This window comes from Aythya marila (assembly GCF_965140915.1).
Source record: "Aythya marila genome assembly, chromosome: 11".
Taxonomy (NCBI): domain Eukaryota; kingdom Metazoa; phylum Chordata; class Aves; order Anseriformes; family Anatidae; genus Aythya; species Aythya marila.
In genome coordinates, this window is record NC_139052.1 from 3,069,172 (window position 1) to 3,094,238 (window position 25,067).

The 25,067-nt window shown below is 35.6% G+C and overlaps 1 protein-coding gene across 1 annotated transcript in view; it reads left to right on the forward strand.

Annotated features, from left to right (window-relative positions):
* UNC13C (unc-13 homolog C) overlaps nt 1–25,067 on the forward strand; it is a 156,078-nt gene that overhangs the window by 92,559 nt on the left and 38,452 nt on the right. The window contains exons 16-17 of the mRNA XM_082769053.1: nt 6,619–6,752; nt 15,300–15,385. Coding sequence (XP_082625179.1) covers nt 6,619–6,752; nt 15,300–15,385 — 220 coding nt within the window. The remainder of the gene's footprint in view (nt 1–6,618; nt 6,753–15,299; nt 15,386–25,067) is intronic.

Consider the following 25,067-nt stretch of genomic DNA (forward strand, 5'->3'; position numbering starts at 1 on the left):
CACCCATTTGCAGTGTAGTGTATCATAAGAACATTAATATTACATGATATGAAATATCAAAATTAATTTGACAGCATATTTCACTTGAATAAAAAATATGAATTCCTACATTCCAAGAAAGGCAATAAATGCGATCTATTCTACTTTTCTGAAATGCAAGTGTGTTTTCTAATGTGGGACTCCTGACAGAGAATCCTGATGAGAAAACTTACCTCTAGCTCCCAAACTTCAAACATAAGAAACTCTCACCAACACCTGTAGGCAGAACTCTTCTAGAAAATCAATTGAACGTATTCACCTGCATAAGAACTGTCTAATAAATTCAGTAACCTTTAAGTCTATATGAAGCTGCAGGAGCATCAAATCACAATGAATAAGAAATTTCTCAATGATTATTTGTCATAAGTTTACATTGATTTTTGCTGTTGAGTAATAGGAAATTCTTGAATTATTTGAATTCCTATTAAAATACCTGAAATGTATCTTGCTGCAGATACATTGATACTACTGTAAAAAGAGTTATATTATATGGAAAAAATAACATGATGTATAAATGATATACACGTTACCTCTTTGTAATGAAGTATAACTGAGTACACAAGTGCTTTGTCTTTTTCCCTTATTTTCTTTTTCATATAAGCATGATAGGGTGTCCTGGTTTCAGTTAGAACAGAATTAATTTTCTTCCTAGTAGCTGGTGGAATGCTGTGTTTTGGCTTAGGATGAGAAGAGTGCTGATAACACCCCGATGTTTTAATTGTTGCAGAGCAGTGCTTATACCAAGCCAAGGACATCTCAGCCTTTCGCTCTGTCCTGCCAACAGGCAGGCTGGGGGTACAGTAAGAGCTGGGAGGGGACAGACCCAGGACAGGTGACCCAAACTAGCCAAAGGGGTATTCCATACCATCTGACATCATGCTAAACAATATATAGGGGTGGCTAGCCGGGGGGAGGGGGCCGGACTGCTCGGGGTTAGGCTGGGCATCGGTCAGCGGGTAGTGAGCAATTGCATTGTGCATCACTTGTTTGTACATATTATTATTTCCTATTATCACCATTGTATTATTATTATTATTATTGTTTTTATTATTTTGTCATTATTATTTTCCTGTCTTATTAAACTGTCTTTATCTCAACTCACGGGCTTCACTTTCCATTTCTCTCCCCTGTCCCAGAGAGGGAGGGGGGAGGGTGAGCGAACGGCTGTGTGGTGTTTAGCTGCCGGCCGGGTTAAACCACGACATAGGGTTGATGAATAATTGCAGAAGGAAGTCTGCAGAATTACTTTTTTTCTTTTTACAGAGATAAATTATATTTATTCTATTTTCCTGAAGCTACAAAGAGAGAGAGCAGATTCTATAGAGATAGTCTGAAAAGGGTGGGCAAAGATTACACTTCTGAACTAATCTGAAATAGCTGCAAATAATGAAGCATTTGTTGTCATTATCTTTGAGAAGTTAAAGGGCTGAGTAAAGTTTCCCACTTCCCTGCATGCATTTTTGTGGCTCGTTAAACTTCTTATATGTAATTTCTTCTCCCTGAGATTGCATTTTTTGTTGTCTTTATGTTATTGGCTTCCAGTTTCACAATGCAGAATTGTTTTAAAGTTATTGTTGCCCCTTATCTTTTAAAGGATGTCTGTTCCTGCTTTCTGTGATAACCTTGATTGAGAGTGTTTAGTCTGAGAGCACTAAACTTTTAAATATGAATGTCAGGGAGGGATTTTAATTCTATCAAATGACATTTTACCAAAATGACCATAGATAACAGAATAACGAGTTATTATAACGATAATAATATTATAACGAGTTATAATAACGAGAATAATAATTTACCCCTAAAATAATGAAGAAACACACTGAATGTTCATGTGTTTATTCTCCAACAGCTTATATTGCAAGCTAAGGACCACTATGAATTAGTAGCAGCACCAACGACAAACATTACTTCTATTTGCCTTATAAACAGTTCCTTTTTTTTTTCTTTTTTTTCTTTTTTTTTTTTTTTTGCTAGCATTTACTCTGCTGCAATTTCATTTTGTTTGTTAAGTATAATATGAGTTGTTGCTAGACTGGGTATTGATAAGTCTGCAGAGTTTATCAGCAAATGCTAGTCATTTTAGTAAACTGTTAAAAGTGGAATATGAAGTAATCTTAGTTCTGCACAGCACTGCAATACCTACAAATGCTAATCTGTATTTTTAAATTTCCACCTTTTTTTTTTTTAATTTGTGAATTCATAAAATAGTTTTTTCTCCCTATTTAGTAAATTGTTTAAAATGCAGAGATATTATAGTATTTTTCTTTTGGTAGAGAATGTAAAACAAGTTTAAATTGTTATCTGTCTCCAATTTTTTTTTAGAACTGAAGGATGGATAAGGTGTCATTACATTACTTCTCTCTTACTCACTTATTTTCAAGTCCTGTACTTATTGACAGAGCAGTGTGAAGTCCTGGAATAGTAATTAAAAAAAAAAAAAAAAATTCACTCAGCTATAAAACTGAATTAACTGCAGCAGTTTCACTGTATTTACATGCCTTTTCTACTTCCTTTCAACAAGTATTGCAGCAGGTGAGTTTGTATGTAGAAACTTTAAACAGACAAGCGTTTACAAACTATAGACATACAATTAGTACCAAGTATGAGAAGTTTTAGTGAAAATGTGTGGAAAGCAAAATTTAAAATACAAAATTAACAATTAAAATGAATAAAAGCAGACCATTTGAAATAACTGATCACTAACAGTAATCAAACATCAATCACATATATCTTAATAACTGACAGGAAAAGTTTCTGTTTCATGGCAGGTGGGAGGTAATTCTGAGCAAACTAATCTAATTAAACTAGCTTTAATAAAGCAATGAATACGATCATTCAAATCACTACCTAACTTCTGCATCAGTTCTAGAGTTGTACAGGAGACTACCTTCTGAATTTTTCTGTTACAGTTCACCACCAATATATCTGTACATGAAACAGCTAAATACGTATCATTTTGGAATATATAGCTCTGAAGGTTTTTCATTGAATCCAGCCATATTGCAGAGTGATTTCTGGTATCACAGAACAGTGAAGTAGAAACCAAAATTGTGATTAATATTTCATTAGCCTTGTGTCAAAAACCCTTAACCCAATTACCCCAGGTTCCACTCTTTAGCCTTCTTCATTAACCATTCTCTTATCTTTACTTGCCTCCCCACGCAATGGAGGCTTACTCTGCTCAGCAGGAGGAAAGAAAACCGAGTTCATCCTAACATGGTGTTGCAGGAGAGAAGGTTCATGTTTTAGTTGTACAGCTGAGATTTTAGCTGTGAGAAGCGAGAGCTGAAACAAATGAGCCCCAAAGCAACAAGGAATGGTTTATATGTAGGCCAGCACCTGCTCTCACTCCAGGGAAAGACTAGCAGCTGCTGTCTTGCTTAGGCCCACTGCAGGCTTGGGGCCTATGGTTGATTTCTTGCCTCAGTCATATTGTGAATGATGTTACTCTTACTTAAACAGTAGTATTTCCATCTGGCCAGAAGTGATAGCCTCCTGCATATTATATCAATGAGTGTGCAACTCATGTTAACCACCTTCTACTTTTGCTTTCATCTTAATCTTTACAGGATTTCTGTACAAGAGAGTTTTTATGGAGGGCACCTTCTTGTGCTTCTCAAATTTTGTAAACTAAGTACTTTTTGTTATCTATATTGAAGAATAGAATTTTACCTCCTGTGATTCACATCCACATGTGAAAATCATGAAGAGTTGTTTCAGCTACTGCCATTGTAGTTTTTTGCTTTTTGTTGTTGTTGTTTTGTAGAAATATAGCTCTTGATAAGATGTTGAACTAAATGTGAACTGGCTTTATCCTCTACAACTGCCTTTTTCTTAGTTTTTCTGAAACGTGCACTAGCTGCTGAGAAGAAAAAAAAAAAAAGAAAGAAAGAAAAAAAAAAGTAGTAGGAAAAAGTCTTTGTTATAGAAACAAGGTCTTATATAATCTACGCTGGGGAAAGCCCTGGTGAGTGACATTATGTGAGTGACATTATGTGGTGGTTTTACTCGGGTGGGCAGCTGGCAGCTGAGCTCTACCACAACTGCTCTTTCACTCCCCCTCCTCAAAGAGGAACGTGGAGAAAATACGATGAAAAGGGCTCAAGGTTTGAGATAAGGACAGGGAGATCACGCAGTAATTATTGTGACAGGCAAAACAGACTCAGCATAGGGAGATAGTAAGATTTATTGCCTATTACTAATGAGCTAGAGAAGCGAGAAACAAAACAAAACAAAACAAAACAAAACAAACAAAAAAAGCACCTTCCCCTCCATCCACCCACTTCCACCTCCTCCCCCTGAGGAAAACGGGGGAATAGGGGTTATGGTCAGTCTATAGCGCTTCTTCTCCGCAGCTCCTTCTCGGTCACTCTCATCCCCAGTGCTGTGGGGTCTCTCCCACGGGATACAGTCCTTGCTGAACTGATCCGGCATGGGCTTCCCACAGGCAGCAGCTCTTCAAGAACAGCTCCAGATATGAGTCCGTACCACGGGGTCCATCCCTCAGGAGCAAACTGCTCCAACCTGTGTCCCCCATGGGCAGCAGCTCCTGCCGGGTCACCTGCTCCTGCATGGGCTCCTCTCCACGGGCTGCAGGTCTTGACTGGAATCTGCTCTGGCAGGGGTCTTCCACAGGCCACAGCCTCCGTCAGTGCAGATCCACCTGCTCCACTGTGGTCTCCTCCACGGGCTGCAGAATGGAACCCTGCTCCACCGTGGTATGCCATGGGCTGCACGGGGTCACCCTGCTTCACCATAGTCCTCACCACAGGCCGCAGGGGACTTCTGCTTTAGCTTCTAGAGCACCTCTCCCCCTCCTTCTTCACTGACCTTGACGCTTGCAAGGCTGTTCCTCACTCCTCTCACTCTCCCAGCTGCTGTGTGGTTCAGCATTGTTTTTTTTCCCCTGTCTTTAATATGCTCTCACAGAGGTGCTAACAACATCACTTACTGGCTCAGCTCTGCTCAGCAGTGGGGCCCATACCTAACTTGGGGCAGCTTCTAGATTCTTCTCACAGAAGCCACCCCTATGGCCCCCTCCTACCAAAACCTTGCTACTTAAACCTACTACACATTAACGCTCCAATAATCATTTCCATTTTGAAAAGCTCTTTTGTTTGCATGGGCAATTGTAAATTGCTGGTGATATTAATTACACCATCCATTGTAACTGCTTCTGAGCCTCACCTTTATTTCAGTCACATTAGACACTGATGCTGTATCATTTGTGTATCAGCTATGTATGCAACAGGGTGATTAATGATACTTGTCTAAAATTCTCCACAGTGACAGCAAAAACAATTTCAATTAAGTGTTGCTCAAATTCCCTTTCTGCCATTCTAGATAAAAGTTAATTGAGGTTAAGATAACAATTAATTCACTATACTAGTAATATAGGCCTATCCAAAGAGAAATGGGGTCCTTTCAATTGGTCATATGTAGGCTACAAATGAGAAGCACAGGGAATGTACAATGTAAATACACATTTTAACAAGGTAAGAAAGTATTAATTTCTTAATAGTTTTTTAATGGGTGAATATTATACATACATATAACTACACAGAAAGGCACAAAAGGTAGGCTTTCCATCCAGGGGAATATAAAACACTGCATTACTTACTAAATATTCATTAATGACTGGACAGTCATGTCGGTAATCCGTCTGACATATCAGTGTCTCGTGTCTTTCCTGGTGACGGTTACAAGGATATAATGGGACTTCTCAGACTGTCTGTTTTGGATGTGAAACTGGTTGCAGTCCTTTTCATTTACAAAGAGCATACAAAATCCCATTTCCCTGAATTAAAAAAAAAAAAAAAAAAAGAGAGAGAGAGAAGGAGAAGAAGGAAACCAAATAACTCACTTATTATGCTCACAGCTTTTAAGTCCTTGGAGAGCCAATACCTCTCTTGAATATTCCTAGGTACCTCTTCCCAGTATTTCTATCTCCAGTGATTTTTTTCCCCTCCTACTCTGCACTGTTTTCCTCTGCCTGTTTTAAACAAATACATATATATTGGTTCTTCTAGCCAATCTATCAGTCCTTGGAAAATCTCCATGCAAAATACTTCAGGCAATAGCTTTTGCTATTTTTTCTTATTACAAAATAAAGTGAAATTTATCTGCTTCTTCATTTAGAGTGAAGAGCATAGCAAGCCCAATAACTTCAGCATAGCTTAATGTAAAACAAAAGAAGAAATATTTATTATAATTGATTTGTTCAGTATTTATTATGTAGGATATTAAAGTTCCATCTCAGCAGACCATTTTACCAACACTCAGTTTCAGCACAACAAGAATTTTAAAAATGTATTTCATTGAATTGTGGACATGCACTATAATTCAAATTTCTCTGCTGATTTGGGTGCCTTAGCACTATGTATGGTTTTTGACATGTCCACAACCAGATACAGACTGTTATACAAACTACTGTAATCTGGGTAGACTTAAGACAGTCTTTGAAACAATCTTAGTTTTGAAGACAGTCTTTGAAACTAAGTAATAACCTGTAGGTGAAAATCACATAATAGTTAGTCTAATTTCTCTAATATAAAATATATTAAAATCTTGTTTTAACAGGGTAAGAAACAAGAAGTTCTTAAAGAAGAACAGGGACCAACAACAAAGAACTTAGACTTCTGGGCACAGCTTATTACTCTGATGGTCACCATCATAGATGAAGATAAAACTGCATATACACCTGTCTTGAACCAGTAAGTAATTACCTTCCCCATAAAAATTAAGAATCACAGATTTATTAAAATAAGGACAGGATATACATCGTAATCAGTAATTGTATTTTTTTTTTTTAAATACAGAATATAAAATCAACTATTTGAATAAGGATTTAGTGCTCTTGTAAATGGAAAGAAACATTTTGTTTGAGGAACTCTAAAGACAAGCAGTATATGAACCATCCCAAAATGTCAAGTAGCAAAGTATTATGCAAGAGAATGAAATAGATAGACAGAAAGCAAAGTTCAGTGGAACAGTGTGATGGTATTAATATTATCATAGTATCCATGGCACACAAATTGTACAAATCATGCTGAGACTTCTTTTAAGAATTATAATAGAGCATTAGGAATGTATTTATGTATTTGTGTGTGTGTGTTGGGGGGGGGGGGGGGGAGTGGAAATAATAAAAAGTTTCACAAAAGGATACTCTCCAAATTTATGGGTATGTGGAGAGAAAGTCTAAGTAGGCTGACTTGAAAATTTTTTAAATGGAGAATGGTATCTTGGATTTACCACAGATGGAAGTTGATTTCTCAGAACTGAGATATAACATGTGAGGAAGGACCAATCAATAACTGAGACAAGTTGAAGAACTTATCATTGTTATAGTAGTACAGAGAAGCAAGCTTATTGATTGGTGCAAGAAAAGGAGATAGCATGCTGGGTTTTAAAAATGAAATGTACAGAAAGAGAGCAAAGAAACATGTTTCACATATTAAAGCTGAAACCGATAAGAGAGAGATCCAGAGAAACAGATGTTGCGCTAATTGAAATGTGACATGATGAAGACCTGGAGAAAAGTTTCAGCTATCTTAGCTCCTTGGAGATATTTTGCAGAGTCTACAAAATCTCAGCGTAGTCTGGCTGATTTAGACAAAAAATGGAATTGAAGCTTATACCTGTGTGATGGCTAAAAAAAGTAATACGGGTGTCTGCAGTGGAAGAAGAAATTTAATAGAATGGTCTTAAGGGGAGTGAGAACAATTCTGTTTGTTTCAGCCAATATTTGATAAATACGGAAAGGCACTCTGTACATGGAGATGTGCTTGCCTGTAAGTAAAAGGTAGCATATTGTCTATGGATCCACAGGATTTAGACTTAGTCCCCAAAGAAACTTCCTGGTGATAACCAGATACTGGAAAATATTTGCCTTCTGATTCCTGTCATTATTTTAAATAAATGAATAATTGTTTCAGTCCTGGCAAATAAGCATCTCTTTGTTCAATTATTTCCTGCACTGGCCTTATTAAAGAACATCTTTCTACTCCGAAGAAGAAACAAAACTTTTTTTCTGTTTACTACATTTATGCAGTTTAGTGTGAAGTTCCTCTGTTGACTAAAGCTCAATTTTTGTGTCAGACCATCTGTATAAAAGTTATGCTTCTTATAAAACATCTATCTGAACAAATACATATACGAACTTCATCCCAGTATCTTCGCTGAATAGTACATAGTAGAAGAAATTGTTTGGGGGACAGCTGATCCTAAAATTTGTTCTAGGTGTATTCTAAGGCAAACATTATGGAGTAAGGGATGGGATAAAGAATAGAGTTCCTCTGAGAGGATTAGGACACATGCTGCAAAACAGCAGAAAATGCTAGCAAAATAAAATTTCTTTTCAATTAAAAGGAACATCAACAATAAAAAATAATCTGCTTGAAATATCTTTGTAATATCATTTTGAAATATCTTTGTAAGATATATTTTATAAATATATTTTATATCTTATAAAGATATATTTTGTAATATCTTTGAAATATCATTTGGAAATCAAGTTCTAAACTCTGTGCCTCTGCACATTTTTAGTAAAAGGCATTCAATTTAGTTGTATAGCATGTATAGTTGTATAAAACATATAGAGGGAAGAAATTTGTAAGTGGATACTTTCTATATGTAATTTAGTATTTTTGGAAACGTATGGAGATAATTATATATCAGTAACTGAATGGCTATGTTATTGCCATGAAAACCTAACATACTGCTCATTAAGAAGTTTCACCACTTTTTATTGTATGCTTGAGTTTATGAGTTGAGGATTAGAGACTGTCATGCAAGTTAGGAAGGTGATTTTGAGAGCAATGTTATGGATAAACTGAGATTTTATATTTTTGTTCCAAGAATGACAGAAAAATTGGGAAAACTATGGCCCATGAGACAGAAATTATTGTAGCAAGAGAAAATTACTCATAGAGCACACTCCTGGTTATCCTCTTGCTTCCCTGAGAAACGTAAAAATGTGTGGCTTTTACAAAGGCTAGAAAACCTAATGTGTAGAGTTTTGCATGCAAAATTTCTCTGAAAATCTGCTTGGAGACCAAATTTTGGAACTGTTTGGGAAAAAAAAAAAAAAAAAAAAAAGTCTTTTTATATAACCAGTGATAAGATAAATAATATATAAGTAATATAAAATTATTTATTTACACAAGGGCTCTAGAATTTGATGTTTGATTACCATTTCCCTCTAATAGGAAAATGATGCTGTTACTCTTTATCTTCAACATATGGAAATTTTCTTATGATTCTTTTGTGTGTTAAGCCTTGTTATCTTCTCACAGATTTGCAACACCACAACAGTTAACTATGATAGTTGTATAATGCCCATCAGATAGTTTTAAGTGTGGAAGTTTTGGAAAGGAAGTTTAGAGACGACTTGAAATTAAATGCTCATAGAGCCCATAAACACTAAATTAAAGTACATAAATGATGGATACACATATCTTACTAAACGCTTACACATAGAGGACAGAGAGAAGACTGACTCCACGGCAGCAGCAACAAAACCACAAAAACCTTGTCTGCATTCACATACAGGAAAGAAAAACAAATATTCTGGTATATGTAGTTTTTTGATCACAGGCTTAGCAATGCACAAAAGCATAGCATGCATGCACCAGTACAGTTGTGCTTCATTACCATGGTGATGAGGGATTAATCAAATGTATCATAATGAGTTTAATAATGACTATTAGGCAGATACTCAGAAGACAAGGGACTAGAATGTTAGCTCCAGATTTTGTTAACTCTAAACTGTGATGCTCTACATTTTCCAGAGTTACAGCTCCTCTACTTTTGAGAGCATGTCATGGCTACCATTACCCTTTTAGAGCAGATGATGTGAAAAACAGTGTTTGTATAAACTAGTCATTATACAAATGCTGTTTACTGTCCTTCCTGCAATTTGATGAAGGAATTCTAGGATGCATACTTCTTTCTTGACAAATGTGGCTCTCAAATTCTCAAATTCTTTCAAATATACCTCCTCCCTCTATGAGTAGGATGAAAGATTTTGCAAAATACAATGAGGTGCCTAAATCTTTTCCTCAGTTTCCTTCAAAGAGATTGATTTGATTTTCCTTCAAAGAGTTTGACTTGGTATTTTCTCCAGTACTTGAATTTCTGGGGTACAGTTTAGATAGAACTTAGGTAAGATATAGTTAACTTCAGTCTTTTTGCCCCGACTGAAATCCAGGAACATGAAATGTTATTTTCATTAGAGTAAGAAGAATATAGTATGAGTCAGTATTTATACTAAATATAGTATGAGTCAGTATTTATTTACTTAGAGTTGTGTGTAGATTCTTAGTTCCTTTATCACAGCAGAAGTACTAGACTTCTTGCTCAGAATGACCAGATGAGTCATTGCATGGAATTACAGCACCAAGGAAGTGTCTTCCAGTCCTATCACTGTCCCTCTTATAATTTGTTTAGGCGTGTGTGTGTGTGTGTGTCTCCAACTCCAACTTAGAGATGGCACCTTGGCCTTCAATTTTCAAAAATCAGCCCTAGACTATCTAACATAGCTCTAAATATCTTTTTGAGTAGCTTATGCAATCCAGCTGTTTATACAGTGGGAGGAGACATGATCCCTTTCTCTTGAGCTTGTCTGAGTGCTTGGCATACCTGTTGCTTTTATTTGGATTAGTTTTTGAATCCAAACTGGCAGCTTTATCACCCATTAGCATCTTGTGCATAGCAATAAATCATGCTAAGAAATCATTGAGCTCTCTTACTTGTTTGGAACTGAATAATAATTTCAGTCCCTTAATGAAGGGTGGTTTCTCACTTGAGCTCTTTCATCTTTCAGTGAAGATCCTCCTATATCAAACCTTAATAAGAAAGGGAGAATTGGCCCTGAGTGTACCTCTAGTTGTTGCATATTTGGTCAGAGAAACAGAGAACTTCCACATTAATCTAACCACCAGGGTCTGCAAAGAATTTGACTGTGAATATATATTTTAAATATGACATATTATATAAATGTGACATATTTTAAAAATATGATTAATTTAAAAGAATCTTCTTGGGGTGCCATTTTTTCTTTATATCTTAATGCTTTGACTAATTTTTACTTTCAATTCTATGTATGGTTTTGGACGTGTTGGAATTTGCCTTCTATTGTGGCCCCACATTTGCTAAATCAGCAGAGACTGCTGCAAACTCTGACATATGACTTTCATAATCAGTGTCTGAGTATACTATATGCAGGTCACTTTCGGGGGTGGGGGAGGAGGGGAAAAAACCACCTAATTAGTAATAACAGAATAACTAGTAACAGATTTATATAGCTTATCCTATCATTACTCTTAGCCTGAAAGATATATAACATTAAAACACTACTGCTGTTTCTGACATTTGGAACTCAAGTCAGGATGTACCAGAACTATCTATAGAACAAATTGGAAGTTGCACACTAGGGTTATCGAGTACTCATTTTAGAGTTATAACATTATGTCAGGAAGGAATGTAATACAATATGGAATTCATAAGAAGCTGTTTTTGTTTTTGCAATGTTACTTTTAGGATCCTCCAAGCAGCTTTAACTGTGGTTGCAAATGTCAAGCCTGTGTTTTTCTGCTGCTGTACCCATGGATATGTAGATGTTAGAAATTGGACATTAAGAGGATGTTGAAAATATTACATGCACTTAACATTCTGAGAAGCAATTATGCCTGTGAGAGCAACAGACATAATACAATATCAGTCATGTCCCCCTCGGCAGTTTGCATTACTGTTTGTTGCATAAATTCTTGACATGAGCATTTTTCATAATGCTGGTAATTCAACCTATCAGTTTAGTAGGACAGTGAAATATGGCTGATGATACTAAGAACATCTCTTTGATGAAGTGAAAGCTAGGAACAAGAAAAGGGTTAGCTTTTGGGGCATCATTTACTTAGGGATAGATATCAAATGAATGCTAATAGGTTACCTGAAATTTTCTATTCTTATTTTTCATTTTCTCTCAATATTCGTGTAATTGTATGTGTATATACTTAAACGTATGTATGTATATTAAAGCAAACTAGAACCACATCTTCATGGGGAAGAGGGCTCAGTTCTGTTGCCGACTGACAATCACCTATCACAGGATCTTGAGGGAGTCACTTTTACCTTGTACTTTTCCCCATTCTATTTCTTGTCTTTTTCAAATATGAGTTCTGAAGTCAGCGAATTTTTCTCATTACATATTTTAAAATTCCTGAATATAAATTTCTTAAATCATTTAGAAGCTTCTAAATGCTACTGTAATGCAAATAGTAAATTATTTTTACATGAGTAACCAAATTGAAGTAAATATGATTATTCATGCATAAAGCTATCTCTGAGGATAAATTGTGGTGGGAGCAGTGCATACCAATGCCATACCAATCACAATTGCCCACAGGAAAAAAGGCTAGCACTTTATATAGGACTTACATACACAGTCTTGGTCAGTATTTCAGTGTCAAGCTTTGTATGTGCCCTTCTAAAGTGGGCACATACAGAATTCATAAATGGGGTATGTAACAATGGGATAGATTGTTTAAAATGTAGAATAAAAGTCAAGATTTAAAACACATATATTCATTTAAAATGTGACATAGACATGAAACAATTTTTAACTATTAACCTAAAATTATATAGGCCTTATTTAAGGTTATGGAACTTCATTGGCATGTCCAGTTGATGATTATGCAATAAGTATATCTTTCTCGAGGACACAGAAGTTGGTATCTCTTACCATCATGTTTAGGTACCTAACTGAAGTCAAGTGGGGTGAATTGAGGATAATGTATAGAACTCATTTAACATAACAAAAGGATAATTGCAGTTTGTGTGTGTATGTGTTTTTAAAAGTTAATATATAAACACAGATATATAGACCTAATCAAATAAGTGCATGTTTATCAGACCCAGACTTCCATTATGGCCAGCTTTGCTTTATGGACTGTCCTGGTTTCAGTTAGAACAGAATTAATTTTCTTCCTAGTAGCTGGTGGAATGCTGTGTTTTGGCTTAGGATGAGAAGAGTGCTGATAACACCCCGATGTTTTAATTGTTGCAGAGCAGTGCTTATACCAAGCCAAGGACACCTCAGCCTTTCGCTCTGTCCTGCCAACAGGCAGGCTGGGGGTGCAGTAAGAGCTGGGAGGGGACAGACCCAGGACAGGTGACCCAAACTAGCCAAAGGGGTATTCCATACCATCTGACATCATGCTAAACAATACATAGGGGTGGCTAGCCGGGGGGAGGGGGCCGGACTGCTCGGGGTTAGGCTGGGCATCGGTCAGCGGGTGGTGAGCAATTGCATTGTGCATCACTTGTTTGTACATATTATTATTATTTTCCTATTATCACCATTGTAACATTATTGTTATTATTGTTATTATTATTTTCCTGTCTTATTAAACTGTCTTTATCTCAACTCACGGGCTTCACTTTCCATTTCTCTCCCCCGTCCCAGAGAGGGAGGGGGGAGGGTGAGCGAACAGCTGCGTGGTGTTTAGCTGCCAGCCAGGTTAAACCACGACATGGACAAAAGACATTCTCAATATTAAAACAACTTTTAAATCTTTCCTCAGTGACACATTGTCAAAATTCAAGTCTGGTGCTCAGAAAGCACTCAGACTGGACTGCAGGTAAAGAAATTAAAGACAGTTACAGTTAATACATTTGAGCTTTTGAATAAAAATAACTTCATGTTTAAAATAATTAATATCAAATTCTGTAATTAAGTAGCCATTTGCATAAAAGAAGGCATACCAGTGATTTATGCTAACAATTGCTTCATTGTAAAGTGACAGGTAATGAACTGCATATGCACTTTTTCTCTGTTGATAAGATCATGGTCAAGTATGTCCGACTTAAAAAATACACACTTCAATATTATATATTCTTATGTAGTCTGGTAGAGGTTGATATAATGATCTGAATTTGAGCAACATTCATGTAATGCTATTTACCGCTGAAAATAATACATCGCTTAGATCATATTGCTATTGTCATATAGTTGTCCATCATTCTCATTTCTTCTTTGGCAATGAGAAGTTTAAAACTTCTTAAATTTTTATATGAATTATTGCAGAATATTTTCTGAATTTGGTTATTTATTTGGTTAATAATTTTATTTATTAAATAAAAGGTGAAAATACTTTGTATCAAATTCTCTGCTAGTGGAAAGTGGTGTAATAAACACAAGACAAAAGCCCTAGCTCTGTATGTTTTCTCATGAATTTGATCTTTGATGATTTTATGTACTTATGGTGAATTGCAAGTATATTCGTATGGTTCTCATTGCACCACTGTAGTATTATAAATTTCTTTATCACTCTGTGGTTCTGTGCAGTATTTTCTGTTCTATATTTGTGTGGCATGCTGCCTGCTTTGGACTGCTTCTGTGCCCTGGAAACTGTTCACATTATTATCAATTCCACAACTGTTGTAAGGACAGACTTAAAAATAAAAAATAAAAAATAATAATAAAAAAAAAAGCTCTCCTTTCAAATATGATGTAAAAATACAATGTCTCACTAAAATGTAAGCTTTTGATAGCGGCTAGCAGTGAAAATAGTAACTGAAAGATTAAAGCTTTTTGTTTACGTGGAGCAAGAAACATCTAGCATCTATGAAATGTGGACAAATACTTAGTAGCAGCAAAAAATATCTCAAAAGGACTCTTTTTCAAAGACAAATAAAGCATAAGACCAAAACTAAAAGTTTTATTAGAGGTATGTATTTTTCTACATTTCATACTCTTTATTATTTTGTCCTTTCTTCAAAGTGAAACTCTCTAAACAGGGTCTTTAGTTTAAGCCAAGGTCCCTTAGTATAAGCCTAATAAGCTTAATATAGCTTCACAAACAACTTTACTCTTTTCCAGTGTGATGCTGAAGGAATTAAGGCAAACCTGTGTGTTCTAAACATTTTAGCCAATAGTTTCAGGTTCTTCATAGGCTACTTGATTTGCCTGAAGTTGAGGATTTATCTGCAAGATAGATAAATGTTCCTTGGTTTAAAGCATGTTATGTGATGAAATTGGTGCAACATTCAACTAATTTGTTAGGCCTCTAACATTAGGCTAGAGGCAGTTTAAGTTTTTATTTGAAGGATGGATGGTGCAGAACAGAAAATACAGTGAGTGGATAATAGGGGAATTATTTTGTGGAAAATAATTTCTTTGTACAAATATTTGCTTTACTGCTGTGCAGCTGTAAGCATAATTTCTAGCAGCAGATGAACTAATGTAATGTGATTGATTGCAGGTTCCCTCAAGAGCTGAACATGGGGAAAATCAGTGCTGAAATCATGTGGACTCTGTTTGCCCAGGACATGAAATATGCTCTTGAAGGTAATTATAAAAAAATTATTAACTGCACTAGAGAGTTCACCCATACTGACCTCCATTGCAAATCACACCTGGAATCACATTTCAGCAGGTGGTAGGACTTCTCTGATATACTTGTTTAAGATGATGCATAGTTTCGTAAAAAAAAAACATTGTAAAGGAAGAGACTCGTATTGTGACTATATGAAGATATCTGTGGAGCAAGGAAACAAAAGAGTTGTAAATTAAAATGTTAATTCTTATTATCTAGTTTTGACATAAACACCTATGTCCAAAAATCACAATTATGCTTGCTAGTGAGGCAATTATGCACATTACAGGCATTCCAGATTTTTTTACTAGCTGAAAATTGCTAGTATGCCCATAGGAAACATTTACAGAATGAAGTTATGGAGAAAACACATACAGATAATGAAACCTCCTTTGTGTTCTAAAGACAGGTCGTCTATTTCCAACAAAATCAAATGCAGTTTCCTTTTGTTCTATAGAGTAGTACTATGGTTAACCAAGGGCAAAATATATTTTTCTCTGCTACAGATAATCTCCTACTAATGGTTTCAGACCCACTCATGAAATTGTGATAACTGCAGAAAACCAAGTAAAAATACCTACATCAAAAATGCTGAAAATTAAGAATTAAGGGAATAGGCTTAATAAATGATAAAAAAATAAAAATAAAAAATAAAAAAAAAAAAGCCAGCCCATACACATACAATCACACTAATTTTAGACAATTATTAAAACCATCCCTTGAACAGAAATTTGTCAAACCCTAACTAATACATTTCTGTGAAGAAGAAAATATGGCCTTATCTGAACTTCACAAATATTATTTATCTGTTAAATAGAGTTCAGATTTAAATGTGGGAGAAATGCAAAAGAGGATTTTAGCTTCCATCTGATGTCAAGAGTATAGCTAAAATGAACTAAATGGATCAAACCTGAATTTGATTGGAAGATTTTTTGCTGTCTAAGCTATGTAATGAAATGTGTTCCAATGGTCTTGTGTGTGGCCCTTTACAGAGTTTCTCTAAAGAAAAAAAAAAGGAAAATGACTATCGCAGAAACCAATTGTAAAGAATTCAATGAACTTTTTTCTGACAAACTCATGGTCAACCTTATTATGATGGGAAAGGAATTATAATGTAGAATACTGTTTTTACAAAGGAAGTTTGTCTCATCCTTCATATTAAAAAAAAAAAAAAATTATTCAGAAGAATAAAGGACTTTAAGGGCTATCCAATTTTTTCTTTGCACTACTGCAGAAATAGCTAATTAGAATAAGCCAGATATTGTGATTTTTAGGAAAGAAAAACTCACGTTGCCTTCAGTCATGCCTAACTAACAGCAGAACGTGTCTACCAGGGATAAAAATAAATGCACAGTTGGATTTAAACTACAGTGCAACTCAACAGGCAGAAAGGATAATAAAATAAAATAAAATAAAATAAAATAAAATAAAATAAAATAAAATAAAATAAAATAAAATAAAATAAAATAAAATAAAATAAAATAAAATAAAATAAAATAAAATAAAATAAAATAAAAAATCCTGTATTCAATGAATATTTTCTGTATTATTCACTCCACGATGTCTAATGTGTTAATGTGGTACTTTGATGATACTGCAGATTTTTGTCATGATAAAGAGAGAAAAGACAAGTTACTAAAGCACCTGTTAATGGGAGAATTGATTTGTTCATCTACTGTTGTGTTACTTTGATAGTTTTATTATTTTAATATTGGAATGTTCACACTAAGCGCAACAGAAGAACTTAAAGATAGAAAGAAAGGAAGAAAGAAATTACATGAGTAGTGATTATAATCTGTATAATGACAGAAGAAGATATAAGAAACCAAATCTAAGGCATAGGTAGAAGAAGAGATTTGCAAACTAGTATTAGAACTCAATGTTCTATAGTCATGTCAGAGGATCAAAAGAACTAGTCTGAGAAAGATAACATTAGGCAGAAGATCGCTGATCTCTTTGAGAGTCATCAGTGAAAGCTGATCAGAGCTGAGAAATATGAAGACCAACTGAAAAACATTACTTTGGGTTAGGACATATTCCTGGAAACATCAGTGATAACAGTTTGCTATCTAGACAAGCTGTAAATCAGGAGGCATCAACAGATGAGTGTACAGTAACTGAATGTTCTGATCATACTTACAGGTAACTAGCATAAAGACTAATAAGAATTTCTAACTGCTATTATATTGTCAGGCTTCCATAACTTTGGATGCATAGTTACACTCTGCGGACAGCCACACCTGAGCACTCCTGTGCTTATCAATGTTCTGTACTGCAAGAAGGCAATTCTCTTAAGACCACTCTAACTGCTAAGTGGAGTGTATTTGATCATTTACTTGATCAAGCAATGTTTTGTATTCTGGTTCAGAAGCTAGAACAAGAAGCTCTTAAAGCAGAATTAATCATACAAAATTGGAAGGTTGGGCTGGATAAGGACTTGAAAACAAATATTAATGTAATACCTGATTATTTAGAAAGATGTAAAGAGGATTCATTAGGAGGCACTTGACTATTTAAGTCTATTCCAAATGAGACCCTCTGTATGGCCTTGCCTCTCTCTTGCTGTTGATACTGTCTCTCTGAGAGGAGCAAATGCCATTTTTCTCAGTAAAAATCCCAGGTTACTCTCAGAATCAACAGTGAAACAGTTCCTGTGGAAAAAGAATAAGTAAAGGACATTGAAATTCATTATAAATTCTGATAAATGTACATACTTTCACTTTCTGTGGTTTCATTCCTAAACAGGAATCTTGATAAATGTAGTCACAAAATATATATCAGCATTCTGCTCCTCTCTCCAGCTTTACTGTTCTTTAAATCATTAATTCTTTCCCTGAATCTTCTGCAAACTGAGTTTGATTCTGCAAAGGATAGTGACAATAAGATCTTTCTCTTTCAATTCTGCAAAATTAGGAGAAGCAAGCCCTTAAATATGGTCACACTCGATCCTCATGTTTTTAATGGAGCTCATCATTAAAACGCATCACATTCTGCTATGCCCAGTCTAGCCTTCCAAGTTATTAATGCAGACTACCATCTGTTCATATGTACAGTTCAGGGCTGTTATCACAACCTCTACCTGATCCAATTTAATATTAATCTTCTCAAGCATCATTTTGGTGTTATAAAATTGATTCCTTTCTGCATCCAACCAAGAGACAGTGAAAAAGTCCATCATTTGAAAAAGTATCACTGATGTGATTTTAAAAAAAAATAGTTTATTCAAGATTCTGCTTCTGTTTCTTGTGTGGTTTTTTTTTGTTGTTGTTGTTGTTTGTTGTTGTTGTTTTTTCTCCCACTTTATTAATTCCTACCCACTGCTCACATCAACATAAATTCAGGGAATGAATACATCATAACTTCATCCTCAAACAGAAAATGAATACTGGAACAACTAGTTTACACTCTTATTTTCCCTTTTTCCTGGGAGCAGTGAGAATGGCTGTCCAGGCTATGTCCTCTGACGAGCTGAATGCCTCATCATCTACATCAGGAGATGTAGGGAGCTGCAGCTACTGCTGTGAAGAACTGCTACTCTTCAGTAGTATTGTCTGACCCTTTTGTAATAGGAGCCAATAGGTGCTAGGAATCAAGCAGCAGCAGTCATTACACCCCTCCATCTTGTCTTCCCCCTTGATTCTTCCCCAGGAACAGTCCAGCCCTCTGTGATGGGCATGGCAGGATGCTAGGAGACTGCTACTGTGAGATGTAGAAGACAGAGGGAACAGCAGTTTCCACAGCAGTGGCCTTTTGCTCAATCACAGTGGCTGCACATCTGTATGAATACTATCGTAGCGTGCTTGCATGTGACGGGGTAGATGGTTGCTGTCAGGGCAAAGAGCTCACTCAGTGGGTGAGGAGAAAAAGGGGCATCCCAAAGCAGACATCCGGTCTCCACAGCTGCTGAGATCAGGGCTACAATGTTCCAGGTTGACATGCCTTGCAAACAATAGACTGCACTAAAATCTGGTACTGAATTATTCATTTCATTCTAGATTTTCTTTTGTTTCAGAAATAATTACTATGTTTTGCCTTTGGATAATATTAGAAGTTCTGTGAAAACTTTAACAGATTGATTCCACGCTAGTTTAAATTTTCTTTCTGATCTAAGGAGTTTAGGATTATTTTCTTGTATAGATTCTGCATGGAAAAGGTATCACACATTTCTCTTTGAGAACTGACTTAGAATCATAGAATCATTTAGGTTGGAAAAGACCTCTAAGATGATCTAGTCCAACCTTTAACCTAGCGCTGCCAAGTCCACCATTAAACCATGTCACTGAGCTCTACATCTACATGTATTTTGAAGACCTCCAGGGACAAAGACTCAACTACTTCCCTGGGCAGACTGTTCCAATGCTTCACAACCCTTTCAGTGAAGAATTTTTTCCTAATATCCAAGCTAAGCCTCCCCTGGCGCAACTTAAGGCCATCTCCTCTTGTCTTATCACTTGGTGCTTGGGAGAAGAGACTGATTCCCACCTTGCTATAGACTCCTTTAAGGTAGGTTTGGCCCTTTCTTTTCTCTCTGCAGGTTATTCATAAGGTAATATGCAAAATTGATTATACATTGTTTTTTAGCATTCAGTTTATACAAGCATACCTGAGTTCATAGGATGTTTACATTTCTGTACTGTTTGGTCTATAAAGTATTCTGTATTTATAGTACAAGCCAATGTGAACAGCGAGAATTCTAACAGCAGTGCAAATAATTTGTTACTGATTTCATATGGTAAGAAATCTTTTCCTTTCCAGGCATGAAGATGCAAAGGTTAAAAAGTGATGAGAGAGTAATGAGAGGAAATTAGACATACAATTTTAGAAGTATCTTTTTTATTCTGTGTCCTCAGAAGTGTGTTTTTCATACTTTTTCTCTGATTTTTGAATAGGTCAGATCAAATGTCCAAAGTTATCCAGTTTTTTAGAAATAGTACATTATAATTGTTGTTATTATGATAATCTAATTCTGGTAATGGCCAGAAGTCAGTATCAGGATCAGGCCAGAAATGAATTAGCTGTTGTATAGATACAGTGAGAGACAGCCTCAGTCCTGCAGAAGGAGTATTCTGAAGTGTCACGCCATATAAAAATAAAAGAGTATGAAAGTCATTATACCATTTTAGGCACTTAATATAGATTTGTTTTTGTAGTTTTTTGTTGTCCAAAACGGTCACACCATTTGGTGACAGATTTCAAGTCCATTTTCACTCCAACTTAACAATTTACAAAGTTTCTCTTAAGGTAGAATGCAGCCTTGGCTTAGAGGAAGACTACAGAGCAGATTTGGGGTGGGGAGGGTGGGGAGGCACAGGTTATGGAAGAGAAAGCAAGGCAGCATCCATCAGAATGCAGGATTTCATGAGGGTATCAAACTATGAAACTTTTTGATTTTAGTGAGTCCCATTCTGTATTCACACACTTTAACAAATGGGATTTATCCTGGTTTCTCCAGAGACCTGAGAGAAGAGTCAAATGTAGCCTCATGGGGAATAGAGGAAGAAAGGGAAAAGGACAAGCTGGTTATAACTGGGTTTAATAATAAACTTTCCATTGACAGATGGTAAAATTGAATATGATATGACTGGAAGAAGAAGAGAGTTAGAAATGCTTTTCGGTCACTCTTTATTTCTCATTTTAGATGTATTCATTGTGCCAGATGTTGCTGGAGAAAATGCAGTGGATGTCTGACGTCATTATTTAGTCTTAAAGTTGACACTCAGTAATAGCAGTGTATATTGCCCCATATATTTGATAATGAAAGCTCTGGCCTCATTTAATCTTCTTTTATCCACTGAAAATTAATCTTACTGTGAACATTGTTATTAGCTCTTACCCAGGCAGTCACTGATTGTAAATCATTTATGTAACAACTTTTCCTGAAGACTGCCTACTTCTGAGCAAGACAATTTTGCTAGTCACCATTTTCTAGTGCTACCACAGTACATTGACAATTAAACAGTATATGATAATTTAAATGAAACCTACAGTGATTAATAACTATGGGTAATTAATTATGGGTAAAATAATACATCACATGTCCCTGTCTTTTCTGTAAACTAGTAAGTTGAGTATGCAAATAAGGGAGATGTGTTCTGTTCAGCTGAAAGGGCTGTATATAAAGACCTAGACATACTGGAGAGAGTTCATTGGAGGGCTACCAAAATGATCAAGGGACCGGAGCACCTCTCCTATGATGAGATGCTGAGAGAGCTGGGACTGTTCAGCCTGGAGAAGAGAAGGCTCAGGGAGGTAATCTTATCAACGTGCATAAATACCTGAAAGGAGGGTGCAAAGATGAGAGAGCCAGGCTATCTTCAGCCATGCCCAATGCCAGGACAAGAGGGAATGGGTACAAACTGGAATATGGGAGGATTCATCTGAACATCAGGAAACTCTTACTGTGCGGGTGATGGAGCACGAGCACGGGTTGCCCAGAGGGACTGTGGAGTCTCCCTCCTTGGAAATTTTCAAAAGGCTGCTGGACATGGTCCTGAGAAACCTACTCTAGGTGTCCCTGCTTCAGCAGGGATATGGACCAGATGCCCTGCAGAGGTCCCTTCCAACCTAAACTACTCTGTGATGTCATCTCTAGGAGTAGGAAGAAATCTCCATCTTATACAAAAGGGCAGTCAAGATTTCCTCTATATTTTATTAGCCTGGAACACTATTATGCCTCGTATTTCTTCTTGTGATTGATTATTGTTCTACACCTGTAAGATGATGCAATTTCACTGCAACTCATATTTTTACAAAAACTAGACTTACACCTTTTTTTTCCAGAGTAATTTTATTGCTGGGGGGCAGAGGTAATCAAGAAAAAATTGTGATTTTGCCCCCCCAAAAAGTCACTTGAGGGGGGACCTATGTTTTTTTTGTGCACTTCAGCATCTGTTGGCGAAAAGGCTCATCCTTCTCATTCCTCCAGGACATTCCCCTAATACGGTGATTTAGTACAGCAGCTAGGGCTTGAATTTCCCTTTCCTTTTTCTTGAGAGCTTTTTCCTCCTTCTTCTGTCAGAGTGGAGCTGCATAATGCTCACAAAGTGCGGATCCAGTTGCATCTTTTCATGAATTCTGTGAATTAATCACCTTGTAAAACAACTTGCATTTTGTACTTCTTCCTTTCTAGAAGCATTGACCAATGTCATCTTTCTTATTTTTCTTTATCAACTGGAATAAAACCTTAGAGAAAAAGAAACTTGAATATAACAAGCAACCTTCATGATATTTTTAATCTTGTTTAATCCTAAACTTCAAATTAAGCCACTTCATACAAGCTTTCCTCACAGAATCATAGAACATTCTGAGTTGGAAGAGACCCACAAGGATCATTGAATCCAAATCCTGGCTCCACACAGGACCACATAAAAATCAGACCATATGTCTGCAAAATAACTGTTATTCTCCCAGCCCCAGTTCTATTATGTTGAAGACTCCATTTTTTACTTTCAGGACTTATCCATGTATGGAGATTAACTAGTGGGTTTGTTTTGTTTTGTTTTGTTTTTTACTAGATGCACTGTTAAATTTCCCCCTATGGGCAAGTGCATTAGATCTAAACTAAACATTTGATATCTATCAAAGTACTCCTCAGGAGAATGGGATAAATCCATTAAAACTGCTTGTTTCCACATTATCTTTTTACAAAAACTTAAACTAACAGCTTTAAGTGCAGTTTCTGGGGTAACAATTAGAGAAAGTCTCTGTGCTTTTGCCTCTTCTTCTGCTATACAGGCTGATCCAGATAAAACACAGGTAATTACTAAAGCCTTGCATTTATCTTGCTGTCTGATTCTTCCTGTTCTGCAATTTGTTCTACTAATTGTTTATAAAATGCTACCATGCCTATTTGGTAGGGTGTTATGCTCAATTTGCAATCTTCTGTCAAGCCAAAAAGCAGAAAATCTAGTCCAAATATTTCCAGTATTAAGCATTTGAAACTTCCACTATATTCTTCTTCATATTCTTCAGAATCAGGGTTTTAATTATTGTCATAGATCTCCTATTAGATAGAATAGACAATTTCTTCTGATCCATTCATAGCTTGTATTTCTTTAGGCTTTCCATGATAAATTTATGTACAAAGGAAGAATTCCACTAACAGTAAGAAAGCACAGATTAGTTCAGTCCTTGGATGCAAGTGGTTATTTGCTTTCACAATCATAGTAGACACGTATTCCCAAGGGCAGATTTTTTCTGTTTGTTCTTTGAATATAATTGATCTGTTTATTAAATTTAACTGATGTGATATTGAAGGGCAGAATCTATATTGAGGTTGATCTTATTATTTTCAGTAATGGCATTTTTCTTTGTCTTAGTTGCAAGCAGGACAGAGCAAGTTTATGCTTAATCAGTTTGTTTTCCATCTTTGAATTGTCCTGTTGATAACATAACCATCCACTTCTTTCAGAACTATTTGAGAAGTATTTGATGCTGAGGAATTAATAAATTGATGAGACTAATAAGATAATTTTTCAATAAAGAGTAAAAAACAACTCAATAATATTCAATTAAAATCAAAGTTTACTTGTCAAAATTAATTTGAAATCTTTAGGGTATCGTAATGTTTAGTGTAACATAGTAGAGAGAAAATGGAGCAACGCAGAGGGCTTTGAGCAAATGGACTCATTCTGAGATCTCCTACTTGAATATAAATGCGATGTCAATTCAGCTTTTAAAGCAGTCTTCATTAAGTCAAGGATTGATTAGCTCACTTCCACTACAGGACTACAGGCAAGACAAAAAAAAAAAAAAGTAAATCCATTTTTTCCTCACGGTTTACAATTAATCCTGCCTTCATTTCTTAGTTTCTGTTCACTGAGGAAATATGATTCTGTGGTTAAGAAATATGTGCACATCCATGTTGCCTTTCATAATTTATATACATCCCCTTAGTAAATTTCATAGTTCCACATTTGTACATTACTAATAACACAGCTTAATTTGTGCATATGTGCATTGCATAGAGATGTTCAAGGTGGAATCCATTATGTCTGTGAAGTGTTCAAGAATATTTTGATGAAAATTTCTGAGCAAATGCAGAGATAAAATTGAGTATGTAGAAGTCTCTTATGAAAAGACATATTTTTTAAATGAGAATTAAAAGAGGGTTTTTTTTGTTATTATGTTAGTATTTTAGTATAGTATTTTACTATTATTTATTAGTTGCAAATCAGTTGTAGGAATTGCAATTAAAAAAAAAAAAAAAAGGAGGTAATGACAGAACAAGTTTTTCAGTCTTAGTTTTCAGTTTATTATATTTACCCTGAAACTAAGAGCCTTTTCAGAAAGGTCGGTAGTATTTCACATTATCAAAACAAATGTAAATTACCCATAATTAGAGTTGTGTCCTGCTCTCTATTTCAGTTAATAACCAGTGACTTCCATTGCCTTTAGCAAAGTATAAAAACACTGAGATGAAATGTCTAGTAGAATGTAATGTTAACTTCTAAACCAGTTATGAAATTTAAGTTTGCTTTCTTCTTTATTCGTGGCCTGATCCATTACGTTACATTCAGTTATAGTCTTTCAGTTCACTTCAATAGTACAGAGATTAAATCTATAGCACTAGATCTCCAAACTGAAAATGTACGGCCTGTGTTGTTTCATATTTGTATTAACTTGTGTGAGTTTTTTTAGAAACTGTGGAAACAT